The following is a 15154-nucleotide window of genomic DNA, read 5'->3' on the forward strand; positions in this document are numbered from 1 at the left end:
ACCCGTAATGGGAAGGTTGCTGGTTCAAATCCCAAACCCCCAAGGTCCCACTGAGTTAAGTACTCCCCGGGTGCTTTTCATGGCTGCCCCTCAGGGGATGGCTTAAATGCAATGCCTGAAGAAAATTGTTGTAGTCTGCTGACAATTTTCATGACCCGCCAGATGCAAAACTGGAATTTACGTATCGATAATTATTATAAAGTTTTTGAATCGATTAATGTCTGAGAATATATTTTTTTACAACACTACAACAATACAAATAATAACACTGAAGGCAACACTATCCTTTAAGTCTAAGGTATATACAGCATGTGACAAACATTTTAATTATCATTTTATGCAAACAAGCAAAGAAGAAGCCTACAAACAATCTAAATTATTGGATTAAATTAAGCATTTGGCTTAAAAAAAAACCTCACACGAGTGAAAAGTGGATCTTCCATCGAATCCAAGAGAGCAAAAGCAAAACACAATGCAGAGAATCCATATCAGTCCAATCAAGGACTGGTCTGAGGTCAGTGTGTGTGTGTGTGTGTGTGCGTGTGTGTGTGTGTGTGCGCAGTGTTCTCAACATACAAAGACGGATCTGGCTCCACCCAGCTTGCCTGGACTCTGAATGCAGCGATGAGGTCGATGCTGGACCATGTGCTCTGTGGGCAATGTGACATTTCCCAAGGTCATGACTGCAGCCTGGTTTCGCCTTTGTCTGCTTCGACCTGATAACCCATACACACATACACACACTGTGTGTGTAAACCACACGAAGGTTCCCCTATACTGGAACTGCTGGTGACCACAGCACAAAAGCCCTTCACACGTGGGCTCTCTACTACAAATACTCTTCAAGCAATGACACGGATGAGGTGTGGCCAGACTAACGCACCAATTGGAATGAGTGGTACGTCACCACCTTGAGCTTCTTACTGTGATCAGTTTAGCTGTTTAAGGTCCCCTATCATGAAAATGTCACTTTGTGAGATTATTTAACATTAATACGAGTTCCCCTAGCCTGTCTTCGGTCCTGCAGTGGATAGACATGGCAATAGGTGTAAACAGCGTTTTGGCCATTCTGCTTCGCTGTTCAGAGAGCTGCAGCTCATACGCTCGGATCTGGAATTTGTCGTCAAGGGAATTTTTCATTCTGGAAAAATGCAGATATGACTTCCTATCTGTGTCAAACATTGTGGTTGGTGAATGGTGTTTTCTGCAAGTGCCTCCTCACTTCTATAGGCCGCTCTCCTCCTCGTCTCGCCTCTCTCATCCTAATCATTATTTAAAGCTACAGACACCAAAATGGCGCGTCCTGGGGAAATCTCATTGTGGGATTCAGTGGCTGTGATTCTGCACCAAGGCTGAATTTCGGAAAGAGACTTCAGAGACAGTATTAGGGGACGACTAAGACTGATATGAAAGCCCTCTGGTTCATAGCCATCGATGTTACCGACTACTTGGAAGTAGTAGTACGATTACACCGTGCGTTAATTCCAACGCCGCCGAGCGGTTACACGAACAAAACCGGGCCAGCCAGCCGTCTCGTGCTCCCTTAGTGGCCAGCCAGCACTTCCCCAAGCGTCTGTGTCCTGCTGTCCATCATGTTCCTGCTGCTACTCCAAGCCCAAGGGGTCCGGCTCGTGCACCTTCTGTCCTTGGCTCTGAAATTTTTCTTTGAATGCTTCGAATCACGGTGGCTCATATCTGTTTATTTTTTAATGCCAGGACACAAAAAATTCTTAGGTCAGACCTGGCAAATCTGCTATCATACCAATCCACAGAAAAAGAAGGTAACACACAAAACACAAAAATACATATGCAAGTCACTACTTTGCAGTTGATCCATAACCATAACCAAAAACAAAGAAGTACGTTTGTGATGTACGGTTCAAACTTGTTAACCATATTTCCAGAGAGGCTACATAGCCTGAAAAAATTACAAGTCTGCGCAGAAGTTGCATTAATTGTTGCTATTATAACAAAATCATGGGGTGATTGAAAGAATGCAGACATACGCACCCAGAAAAGAATGAAAAATGTATGAGAGCTGTGCATGTCTATGAGGGCTCATGTCCAGTTCCAGTCTCCAAGTTCTACGGCTTGTTACAGCAGCACTCCCTCTCACAGCTACTTAGTACAGTGGGAGACCTGAGGTGTAGGGCTGTACAAAATACTCAACTAAAATGATCAATATTGATGAAGTGACAGTCGCTTAATTACTTTCCCTTAATGAATTAAATCAATTCTATAAATAAGAAACACAGAGAAAGCAGTGATGCTTTTTTTTGGTATGGTATACTACAGATTCAGGAGAGGTTTATTGTCAATACAACAGTATATTTAGTATACAGTGTCTTGAAAAGCTGTATATACACACACTTATATATTAATTAAACTAAACTTAAATCCCTATAGACATAAGACAAATATAAGCAAAATGTCACATATTCATTATGTAATAATTAAGACCTACTGTTGTTCTGTAGTGTTATAAAACTGAACATGCAACTCAAAATCCCACCTCACTTCCGCCCTCTTATCCTGGTATACAATAAACCTGACCCATGAGGACGAGGGTGAGGAGGAGGAGGAAGAAAAGGGGTTCTTGCACAGGTCAGCGACCACATGACTTGCGTGAGGTTGCCTACCAACACACTGGAGCTATTCTGCAGCTTATCCAGGCATAAAAATTGGCCCAGCTGACCTCGGGGTCGTGTAGGGGGCACGGGGGAGGCGGGGAGGTTGGTTCAGCAAAGCGGCACAGAGTGAAGGGAGGCCATTAGTCGATTAAGCCGGGATAGGGCCATCAATATTCCACTGATACTGGGGGGTGGGGGGGGTAGAATAGATGCCCGGCCTGACAGCCAGGCTGAGCCAATGAGGGGGCCGGCCTGAGTCAGAGCGCCAGCTCTCGTTTCCAACGCTGCCGGACATTTCGCTTTACACAAATAAAGCCTAACCAAGCAACACTTCAAAGGCTTAGCACCCCATCTTTTGAAAAGTAAGGCCTAAACAAGGTTCCTCCTCCTTTGGCAGAGGCGTCTCAGCCCCCGAGGGGGCAGGATTGGGGAGGACTCTGGCTCGCCAGTTGAAATTTTTTTTTTTTTTTTTGGGGGGAGGAAAGACGGGCGTAATCGGCACGAACAAAGCGAGGTGGTACAAGCAGATAAGAAGCAGTGGCAGTAATTAAGTGTCCGGCTCGGCCCTGCCGGGGGTTGCCACGGCCGTGGGCAATGCTAATGAGCCGGCCTGCCGGTCAGTGATGCCTTATTAGTGGTGCAGCTGACAATATGGTGGGAGCGGAGCTCTGCCGACACCGCAGAGTGTTTGCGTCACGAATGACTAGCGGAGCGCCTGCAGAACGGAGGTAATTCCGTTAATTGGGATGCTCTCAGGATTGCCCTGCTTGTCATGGTGATGTCGGTGAAGGAAGGAGAGTCTCTCGCTCTCTCTCTCAAACAGCCACGACAGGCCTTTCTTGCACATTTTCGACTACAATTGATTTTATTTTTTACACGTGGTCAACTACGTTCACAATGACCTGGAACCATTCCAAATGAAAATCTTAATTTCTCACCAGAAAACGGATCCTGAAGGCGAATGAATAACAAAAGCCCACAACCTGGCACGCTGACGCCGAACAGACACGGAGGCCTTGGATGGGCCGTCTTTCTCCTGGAGTGAGACCACGCTCTCAGCATGGCCCTTGCTATATATAATGGTGGAGATGTCGTAGTGAAGTGTACTACATATTACCATCTGTGTATTTTCAGCTTGGCCCCGACAGACTGTGGGCACTTTGGGCAGCGAGCCAGAGGTGAAACAGGAAGGAGAAGTGTTCTTGGAAGAGAATGAGACGGCATCGGCCCCAGACCTCTGAAATTCCTCTCTGCAGATGGAGCGCCCTTTTTCTGCTCTTGCGTTTATTTTTCCCCTTCCATTTTTAGAAAGCCAAGAGGGGAAAAAAAAAGTCCCAAGAACACTCATAATCTCAGATGTGTCATCAAAGACCACTGGAAGTATGAAGCCTGTGCAGCATAAGGTTTCTATATTCCATAATGAAGACTTTGAGCAAAGGTCTGCTTCTGATTGTTCAAAGAGAAGTTCGGCCAAAGTCAACGCACACCTTCAACATACTCAACACACGTCCGTCTGTCTTCTGTGTTGATTCAGTTGTTACAAGAAAATTATTCAGAGTCTGACACTAATGGCCACAAAAGAACAATGACAACAAATAAACGCAATACCACTTTTACTAGTGTCCAAAATGCCTTAAAAACCTCCTAACACAGAACACTCCGTAAGAGCATGCAGCAAAATGTGCCTCAAAAAATATGAACATACAAACCAGAGAATTATAACAGAAATAATTAATTTTTGCAGCATTGATATTGTTTAACTCTCCTTATTTTCTACCATTTGCGGTCACATAAAAAAGTTTGGGAAGCGCCTTTTATTTTTTATGTATTCTATTTATCATTGGCTGAGCTTTCGGGGTAGCAACTTCCTTTTAATACATGTCACATCTTATAGAAACAGCAGTATATTATCACTGACATTATGTTCGCTGGTTTAACAGAAGATATGCAATATGCATTAGAGAATTGCAACAGAGAATTTACTCTCATCAATACTTAGTTGAGCCTCCTTTTGCATCGTACGTCCCCCTCTACATTATTAAATGCCATTGTCGATTTGGAACTCCGTTTTGGGTTATTGTCTTGTTGGAATATTCAACCCATGTGTAACATCAACTTGAGCATTGTCCTGAAGAGTTTGTTGATAGTGGGTTGAATTAATCAGACCCTCGATTCTAACAAAGGTGTCCCTGAAGAACGAACAACAGCCCCACAGCAAGATGGAACTTCTACCAAATTTGAAGGTAGGTAGGTAGCAGGTGTTTTTCTTGGAATGAAGTGTACTTCTTCCACCATGCAAAGCGCTTTCTGTAATCATTTTTTGTCACATCAGTCCAAAGCACTTTTGGCTTTTGACTTCATTTGGTGTGAGTGCAGCAATGGCTTCTTTCTCATCCCCCTGCCATACAGATGTTCTTTGTACAAATTGCGCTCATCTCTAGAACGATATACAGATACATCATCTGCAGCAAGATGTTCTTGCGTGTCTTTGGAGGCTATCTGAGGGTTGCCTGTATCCATTCTCACAACCCTCTGCATTCACTGCTCCTGTATTTTTCTTGGCCTGCCAGACCTGGGTTTAACAGTAACTATGCCTGTGGCCTTCCATTTCCCGATTACATTCCTTACAGTTGAAACTGACAGTTTGAACCTCTGACATTGCTTTTTTCTAGCCATGATGGTGAACAAACTTTGTTTCTAGATATTTTGAGAGTTACTTTGAGGACCCAATGCACTCAAAGAGAAGCATGACCTACACGTGGCCACCTTAAATAACTGTCTATGAGCTAATCCAACAAATGTGGTGTTGCAAAGAATCGAGGAGTTATTCAAGATTGCAAAATTATAATTTGCACAGACAGATTTTAACTTTTGATTGCATTTCATACGTCTAAATACAGTACCACTGTTATCTTTTTTGGTGTGTGATGGCCGGAGAACCAGAAAGACACGCAGCACACGGTAATCAACAGTGAAACACACGGATCAACAACGCACCACCAACGCGCTTGGCACACAGTCCTACACTTAATCCCCCGCATCACATGAATGGCACCTGTGTGTGATTAGGACCCGGCACTCATGTGAAAAGGTGTCTCCTGGCCAGCCAGGGCGCATCAAGCAATCACAAAATGTGAGCAATACATTGCCCTTTTTACCCCATCCGCTTCATAATTACACAGTTTTTAGGTGATATATTTATAACAATTAGAAGAAAAAAAAATGTAAGAAATGAAAGAATTGATCTAGATTAGCCTCATGGCATCATTTGGACTCCTTCCTAGTTTTACTACATAGATTAGTTCAAAACAATTACTGTATTATTAGCACATACAATAAAAACTAACTTTTTACATGAATACTAAATAAATACATACCGGAAAGCTGCATTTCCAAAATGGCCAATAGTTGTCAGAGCTAAATATTTATCTGGGCAAAAATTTATCCCAAATTGACTATTTTAATTGTAATCATTGTCAGACTGAGATTTTATGTTTTCTAATAAATCAAATGTGATTTTGTTTATTCTAAACTACAGGGTCAAGTCTGTTGTGAAAATTGGATAAAACAAATGAATTAATCACAATGTGTGCCTTTATTTAATTGCTGAATTATTGTTGAATTGCTGATTTCTGTGCTACACAGTTCTAACATAACACATGTGTGTGTAAGAAAGAGAAACCTTTTGAATGTGGAGACATCCATTTATCTACACTGCCGCCTGCACTGTTTAAAAAAATGAAATCGACACAGCCGTTCCATTAACCATCCCTTTGATTGTGGCTGAAACAAAATGGACAAACTGTGGAGGATCAACGCTCTCATTTGGAACCTTTCCTGATAAGACTGGATACAAAAAGGCCGACTCAGAAAAGGTGCCTGGAAACCGAGGGTTTCTGATTTTCGAATGTATAAGAAATCCTTGGCCACTCTTACCCAGTTCATAATTTGCAATAAAACCGTCCCCATTTGTGTTCAAAATAGAAGCCTAATCGAATCAAAGCACACTCACCATCATGCCAAACCCAAGAGCCCACATTATGATCTTAGTCAACACAGCATTAGCGGCGCGCAGCGGGAAGCAGATAAGAGTAGACAGGAGCATGCGGGATGGGTTGCTCAGGCGGGCAGTAGTGGGCGCTATGACGCTAATGCTACTACACAGTCACCACCGCTGCCCACTCAGCCTGGCACGGTACATGGTGTTCCACAGTCGCCAAAGAATCCACTCCCTTGCAGACCCCACTGGACTCCCCGAGCTTGAGTGCCCAGCCACCCAGGGAGGTGGGGGGACCGGATAAAGAGGGAGAACGGAGGAGGTGAAGAGGTGGCTGTGGTGGTGGTGGGGGGGGCTGCGGCGGTTTTCGCGACGATACGTGTCTGACAGCAGCTTGAATGGTCAGCCTGGGGCAGTCCCGGCTTCGATTTAAATCTGCCACTCAAGCCGGGGGGCACTAGGACACAGCGTCTGGACCTCCCCTGGCAGTGTAGTGGGAGGAGTGGTCAATTTGCAGAGAAGCAGCGAGCAGGAGAGATGGATGACCGGGGGAGTGGGAATTGTACGGACGGCAGGGGAGGCTGCTTCCATTTACATGCAGGTCCATGAGGGCAGGAGCTTGATTCCTTTTCCAATCTCCATGTTAAAGTCGTACCGCGGCGGCCGGCGCTCATCTGACCTGCTGCGAAGCGGTGGACTCAAACCTAAAAGCGAACATTCCAACTAATTCACGCAAAAAAAAAAAAAAAATTCCTTCTTATTGTTGATTTTAATTTGATTTGGTTTTCTCCGTCACTGGCCTGTCATAAGCAGGTTTGTCTCATTCGACGGCGATCCCTGGGTGCCTCGTTTATTCACCAGGAGTGGAGAGATTACTATGACAACCATCCCTCTGCTTCTGAGGGGGCGGAGAAGTCAGACATCTTGCAATGACCTCATCATGGGTTTTGAAGGGTCACTGAGGACTGGCACATTACAGGGCGGCTCTGCGTTAAGGGCCGGAATTTACTCGCCGAGCAGAAAAGTCGAAGCGACTTACGAGACCAAGGGGGGACAGGCGGGTGACCCGGACAAGGTGGGCTGGCCCACATACCGCACGCGTGCGTAAGTAGTTTTTAATGAGTCAACACGCACAGACACAGAAGTGAGGGCCTTGCCAATAATGTCGTCCTTCTGATCAATTATGGGAATATTTATTCATGCTGTATTTGACACAGACAGACCATGTTAAGCACTGGGCCCGTTTCAGGGCTTTTGACACTAAAGCGATAATAGCAAAAGCCCTCTGCTGATGTCACCGGTAATCATGGTGTGCCAAGAAGACAGGATGTTTTCAGGCACAGTCAAGTGAGTCACAGGTACATCAACCGCACACAACTTAACACAAGACCCCCCAAAGCCCCAGTCGTCTCCCTCAAACACTCTCAGTCCTTCCTTGTTCCGTGCGACTGGGTTCCAACAGAACACAAATAAATCTAATTGAATCTCGGCCATGATTCTGCCGGGTAAATCCAGTAGAAAGTGGGGTGCGAACTGACATGCTGGACTCACAATTCGACTTCACTGTGAGGTCTTTGTCAGGATCCGGTCCGGAGTTTTGTGTTTGTTTCCTGAATGCTTTCACCTGTGTGCCCTGTTTCGAGTCGCTGTTGGGTGATGTATCCCCTGTCCTGTGTTCGTGGAATAAATGCCCTGTCTCGTGATGTCGTGCGTATGCATCCGTGACAAACCTTTTCACATTATTTATCAAAAAGATTGAGCCAGACCCCAGTGGGAGTTCAGCAGCAACAATAATCCAGGTTAGGGCTGTAAGCATCATGTGCATCACATCATGTGCATCATCTTAATCAGCTTGAAACATCTATTTTCGATGGATTTGCAATGCACGCTTATTAAACTGCACAAAAAAAGTCACCCTCCATTCAGATCACCATGGACATCATGAGAAATCCGAGCTCAGGAGTTAAACCAGAATTACACCACAGTCAGCTCTGATCAGGCATTCTGATTGGCTGAAGGGAATGCTAGGAGTGACAGTATCGCAATATCAACACCCTGGCATATCATATCTAAATATCATTATGGCTTAATTACAATGAAAAGTGCCAAGCTGCTGCCTGAATGACATTAGCAACCACGCAAACTATTTTAATCATAGAAGCTACATCTAAAGAGCTCGCCCCTTACCCCCTTGCCAAAACCCTGTCACCCATGCCAATATATTTCACATGTACCAGGGTACACATGAATACACATGTACAACTGAACATCGTATGTTTCATAACTATTTTGGACATTAACATGCCTGCATAATGTGCAAAACAACCATTTCAGAATGTTTGTTTAATACTAAAATGCTGGTTAACACATTCTGCGGGATATGTGTGTTGGAGTTTAATTTACAGTTCTGTGCATGCACACTTAAAAAGTCTGGCTGGATGACAAAATGTTAAAATGATAAGTATTGTGCTTTTACCTTTCCTCGACTAAGATACAAGACTTAACGTAACTTTATTTGTTCTGTTTTGCCTGCATAACAACAGGCACTAACATTGTGGGATTCAACGTTTGAAATGGGTTTGTGTCCCGCAACCCTATTAGCCGCTGTGTTCCAGATGAAGATGAACCAGTCCAGCTTAACCTGCTGCAAATTTCTCTGGATATTTTATTTTGAACCAAAATGTTACACCAGTCATGTTATTTTCCATTAAATGCAAAGTGCTCTGTGTGTTCACCTGCAAATGTGTGATTTTTTTCATTTGAATTAGCTATTTTATTGTTTTGAAATACAGTAAAAAGATCTCCACTATACATTTACCTTTTCCTATTTTGAGAGAAAATCTCAATTTAAGATTGACATACAGTACAGGCCAAAAGTTTGGATACCTTCTCATTCAATGTGTTTTCTTTATTTTCATGACTATTTACGTTGGTAGATTCTCACTGAAGGCATCAAAACTATGAATGAACACATGTGGAGTTATGTACTTAACAAAAAAAAGGTGAAATAAGTGAAAACATGTTTTATATTCTAGTTTCTTTGCTCTGATTACTGCTTTGCACACTCTTGGCATTCTCTCGATGAGCTTCAAGAGGTCGTCACCTGAAATGCTTTTCCAACAGTCTTGAAGGAGTTCCCAGAGGTGTTTAGCACTTGTTGGTCCAGCTCACCCCAAACCATCTCGATTGGGTTCAGGTCCGGTGACTGTGGGGTCCAGGTCTCCAATTTATGTTAAGTACATAACTCCACATGTGTTCATTCATAGTTTTGATGCCTTCAGTGAGAATCTACCAACGTAAATGGTCATGAAAATAAAGAAAACACATTGAACGAGAAGGTGTGTCCAAACGTTTGGCCTGTACTGTAAATATTGATTTGATTTATATTGAAATTATTAAATATTGACTAATAGGAATTTACAAGACTCGCACTACACAGTAGGGCTGAGCAGATAATCAATATATTAAAATGTGGAAGTTCATTATTGAAATTTTTGCAATGTTATGACTCACACACACAAGACCACACTGTCAGCTTAGTGTGACCGAAAGTGTAGGCCACAGAGCACTAAAAACCATGAACACGTGATTGACGTTGAACGAAATATTACCAATAATCAAGATAGACTACAAGGAAACAATCCAATATCTGACCAGCCCTTCTCTCTCCAGTCTTGTCCTCATTAACACCTCCATCTCACCCTATTTAAAACAGAGCACTGTGGTATTTGTTTTAATCTCACACTTTCTCCCCAAGAGCCTGAAACAAGAATCTTTAATTTCTTCCACCAGACTGGAACGAGCAGCGGTCCACTCAAGACTAAAGAGCCGCCGCCTGGTAGCTCTGAATGCATTGTTCTCCCCAGACAATCAAGAGCCTTAATTCTCTTCTCAGTCATTTCCATCTTGCCTCTTAAATCTGTGGCGCACACACACACACACACACACACACACACACACACCAGAGACAGCGAGAAAGCTTGCTAATAAATCACACCCGCGTTTAAGCTCCATCCGTCTGGCTCTGGCAGCCTGGCGCTCGCGCTCGACGGGACCTCGCCACTCTGTTCCCCTCTCGCGGCCGGCTTGTTTGGGCCCCGTTAAAGGCCCCGTCCTGGAGGGGATGGAGGCGACAACAGAGCGAGCGCCCCGAGCTCTGGAGCTGCTGCTCTGGCCGCTTCCGCGCCCACCGCCCCCACCCCCCCGGCCTGGGCTGCTCCTTATGAACGGCTGCCAGCGCGGCGCTGGTAGTCCTGCGAGAGGGTTATTACTCGGCGCAGGGGGGCTCGGCGGTAGCCAAAGGGCCGCTCTGCGCGCTGTACATCTCCATGTTGTGACTTGTCAACATGCGGAAAATCGTTACCGCGTCCGGGGCACGGACGAGGCGGGCTGGCTGCGGGACTGGGTTCTTTCCCCCCGCCCCCCACCCCTTTACGCCTCTCTGTTCTCCTCCTCTCCACCAGCTGTGGGTCCTCCGGCAGTCAGTGGTATCCTGCTCAGGTTCTTCTTTCTTTCTTTTTCTTTTTTTTTTTTTTTTTTGGTAATTAAGACGGCTACAACATGCCCGTCTCAAATGCATTCAGAGACAGACAGTGCATGAAACGTTGATCAGCTTTTCTCTCTCTCTCGCGCGCCGTAGATCAGCTTTCTCGTAATCACTGCGGCCCCCAAACAAAGAGCTTCTGTAGCCCCAAGGCGTCCTGTCAATACACCAGGTAGAACTAACACATACGCGCGTACTGACAGCCAGGAAACGTACACCCTTTCGATTCCGTTTTAAGTGCGTATAATCATCGGTAGGCCGGGGATGGGGGAGGGGGGGGTATGCAGAGTGTTCGGTGTCTTGGCAGATCTTCCCAACAAACCAGGAGGGTAGTGGTGGTGGAGGGAGGGGGCGGTCTTGGCAGATATTCCCAACAAATCAGATGCCAAGAGTGAAATGGAAACCTCCCCTCATTTTCCTTTCCCCTTAATCCAATGTTTTCAAGGCCCGGCCCAGCCAAGGTCATTATAATCATAGTGGAGTGGAAGGATGCCAGTGACCTACCATTACCGTTAAGGTACGGATGGGACCGGGTGGGGGTGGGGGGGTGGGTGACGGAGGAAGACAGAGACAGGGTCGACCACACTCTTCCCCCAGTCCCGGCCATGCTCTGTACGCTTGCAGCTCTCCACTGCTCCTCCCTCCATTTCAAATGCAGATAACCTTGCATCTGTCTATAGAAAATGTCTTCCCTCCCAAAGGAGGCCATTTTAGCTGATGGCAAAGGTCACAGCTTAACCTTCACTGCGATAAAAGACTGAGGGGTTCCTGTAAAATGGCAACAGTCCACAAAAACAAAGAATGCAATGAGACTGGGTGGAGGGAAGGGGGGGGGGGTTGTTGGTGCAGGAGAAGAAATGCGGTGAGACCCTAACCCCGTTGCACCTATGAACTTCACAAACGGCAGAAGGAGCTTGCAAAAGCACGCTGAACATGCTGAACATCGCAGTGTCAGCAGTGGAAGGTCCTCTGAACTGATTTTAAGTTCTGCTTTCATTCGATTAAAAGCCACGTACAGTGAAAAAAAAATAGAATCCTAGACGTGGCCCAAAGGTCGCGTGACCGCGCCCTGACCTTTGTCGCCTACTGGGTCATGCACTAGCTTCTCCACAGATCAGCAATTAAGGCCGTGGTGCGTGCTAAAAACTTGCCAATGAGATATATCCCCCCAACAACAATTAGATTTGCACACATCGAAACCATTCAGATTTATTCCGGCTTGTTGTGGGCACGGCGGCACCAAAAAAACAGCTCAATTCGGCTTCGCCGGTCCACCTGTCAACTGGCAGACGGCTCGCAGGTGTCCTTCTGGCCGAATGAAAACAAACCGAGAGCCTGGCGAACGGCGCCACACCTCCACAGCCTCGGCACGCGGGCCAATCCGACGCAAGCGGGTCCGCGCCGTAAACAGCTTCAGGTGGACGCGGAGCACGACAACAGCGTTGACAGAATCCGGGGACACGTGGAGACGGCAACACAAGTGTTTGGCTGAATCAAAAAAAAGTTAATAAAAACAAAACCAGAAAATTCACTTCCCTTCAGTCCTGTCAGTTCAAACACAACTTAAAATGCTTTTAGTCATTTTTTGCACTTCTGGCTTGTCTTAAATGGCACCTTCCGGGCCATTTTATTTAATTTTTTGTAAATTGCTCAACGTTGCAACAATATCCCGGAAAAGGTCAAATTCAATGCATCTCTTGAGAATAATGTACTTTATTCTCTCATGTACACACACGTTGTCATATATTATATATATAATATATGAACAATATATCTAGATAATATATATATATATAAATAATCGGAACGGCCATGACCCCATTTTTTCTATGCTTGTTTTGCGTCACATGCGTCGTCCTCTATATGCATTATTTTTTTCAGCCCATACTAGGCTTGTGCGGGCTCGCTGCACCTCGTTGTAAGAGCCGAGTAGCGGCAGCCCCCCCCCGGCAGCGCCGGGTCAGCGTGGGGAAGAGGGTCTCCCCCCCCCCCCGGCACGGAGCCTTCAGGCGCTCTTTTCACGGCGACTCGCGGGCCCCCCAGCGGCCGGCAGGCGCAACTGCGCGCTGCTAAAAGCGCAATCTTCACATCCTCGCCTAACAGGGTCAAAGGCACCGAAATGGTGACCGCGGCGTGTCGCCGGCGACGGGCAGGAGCGCGTCTCGCCCCGCGCCGCGCCATCGACCGCGCGGCGTCCGCAGCGACGCGGATCGGGGCAGGGAGGGAGGCAGCGGGGAGGGAGAAACCGTGAACTTCAGGTGACCGACCGTGGCTTTGACACGGGCAGCCTGCAGACACGAAGCACTCTGAACTGGGAGGGGGTGGAAGAAAATACCTCATCTTTAAAAAAAAAAAAAAAAAAAAATGTAAAAAAAATAAAAAATCCCCCTCCGAGCCCCGCCGCCCGGCGAAGTTCCGCGGCTCCCCGGTGAACTTGAAGCGGGGCTCGGCAGCGCCGTCGCTAGCGAGGCGGGGGCATGGAAGCCCGAGTCTGATCCGCCTGACCCTTTCGTTTTATTGCAGCCAGCGGCGCAGAACCTCCCCCTTCCCCGCCGCGGACTGGCGACCCGGTCCGGCGGGCGGGGGGGACAGGCGAGCCGCGGCGCGGCGGAGCCCGAACGCGGACCGGTACGCGAGCGAACCGAGCGGCAACCTTTAGGCGGAACGGGACCTTTATCGATTACGCGCGGTTGAAAAAGCCGCCGCTAGTGCGCTGGCTGGCTAGCCTCCCGTCGCCAACATGGCTGCCTCAGTGCAGCGCTCCGAGAGAGGGGGAGAGGGGGGGGGGTACGAAAAAAAAAAAAAAAGCGCAGAAATAACCTCCGCCGCCGCCTTTTGTCTCTTTCGCCCCTTTAACCCTAAACTACTGCGCCAAAACCGCGCGGAGAGTCGGCCGCCCGCGCCGCGCGGCTCCCACATAAAGCACTTACGTGAAGGCAGGCGCTTGGGCTGCTCCTGCTTCCTCCTTGGCATTTTCCCCCCGGTTTTTCACATTCTCCTTTTTGTTTAGGGGCGAGCGGAAAAGGGGTCCCTTCCCATTGAAATGTGGCGGCGGGCGGACGGCGGGCGCTGCCCGCGCACCTGGCTGTCCTGGCGCGGCGGAGCGGGGACCCGCGCGGGAGGAGGAGGTGCTGTTGTTGTCGCCGCGTCTTGACTATGGCCGCCTCTCCGCATACGCGTGTCTCCGAGCCCCTAACTAACACTAATGCAGGGATCAAAGGGCAGCAACAGCAGAGCACACACACACACACACACACACACGCACGCGCGAGCGCGCGCGCGCGCACACACACACACACACACACGCTCGCGGGGGCGCGCGCGCGCGCGCTCGCCGACAGGAGCCTCGGCCGGCGGCTACAGTGGAGAGAAGGACAAGGTGCCCCCGAGCTTTCGGGGTGCGTCCTTAACAAATGAACGCTAATTGCACGACGGCCGTAATTACACAGTTGTACCGTTAATAAGACATTAATAGCAACACATGCGCGTTTAGGAAATTCTACATGTATGAAATGTACATATATAAATGTATAAATGTATAAATATATATAAAATGTTTGTACACCTTCACCCTACCTGTTACACATATTTTATGTGTAACATAAAATTTTAGTATTTGGTTATGTTTGCAATATTTGCATATTGGTTCCACTTGCAATATTTGCAATTTTGAGGTCTATAGCAGTCACAATAGCATTTCACTGCATATCATACCATGGATGTCTGTGTACTGACAAATAAAATTTTAATTTGAAATAATAATAATGAAACACACATATAAATATATATACACATACAAACATACATGTGTCACTCACTTGGTAGATCACTGGCAGGTACTCAGTTAGGAGGCATTTGTTAATTCCATACATTTTAAATCCACCTTTTCAAGTGTTCTAATTTAGCTAATTTTGATTCCAAACAAAAAAAAAACAGGAAGAGATCTTTGACCTTTTTTTTTTTTTTTTGCACACATCACACTAA

At 46.6% G+C, this 15154-nt stretch overlaps 1 protein-coding gene across 2 annotated transcripts in view; it reads right to left on the reverse strand.

Annotated features, from left to right (window-relative positions):
• Window positions 1-14560, reverse strand: part of znf827 (zinc finger protein 827) — a 50670-nt gene extending 36110 nt beyond the window's left edge. The window contains exon 1 of one of the 2 annotated variants that reach the window (XM_028977838.1): window positions 14101-14560. In XM_028977838.1, coding sequence (XP_028833671.1) covers window positions 14101-14143 — 43 coding nt within the window. In that variant the 5' untranslated portion in view covers window positions 14144-14560. The remainder of the gene's footprint in view (window positions 1-14100) is intronic. The other variant, XM_028977837.1, reaches the window with a different exon arrangement.
• Between the last annotated feature and the right edge of the window lie 594 nt (window positions 14561-15154).

The sequence above is a fragment of the Denticeps clupeoides genome, chromosome 4, assembly GCF_900700375.1.
Source record: "Denticeps clupeoides chromosome 4, fDenClu1.1, whole genome shotgun sequence".
Taxonomy (NCBI): Eukaryota; Metazoa; Chordata; class Actinopteri; order Clupeiformes; family Denticipitidae; genus Denticeps; species Denticeps clupeoides.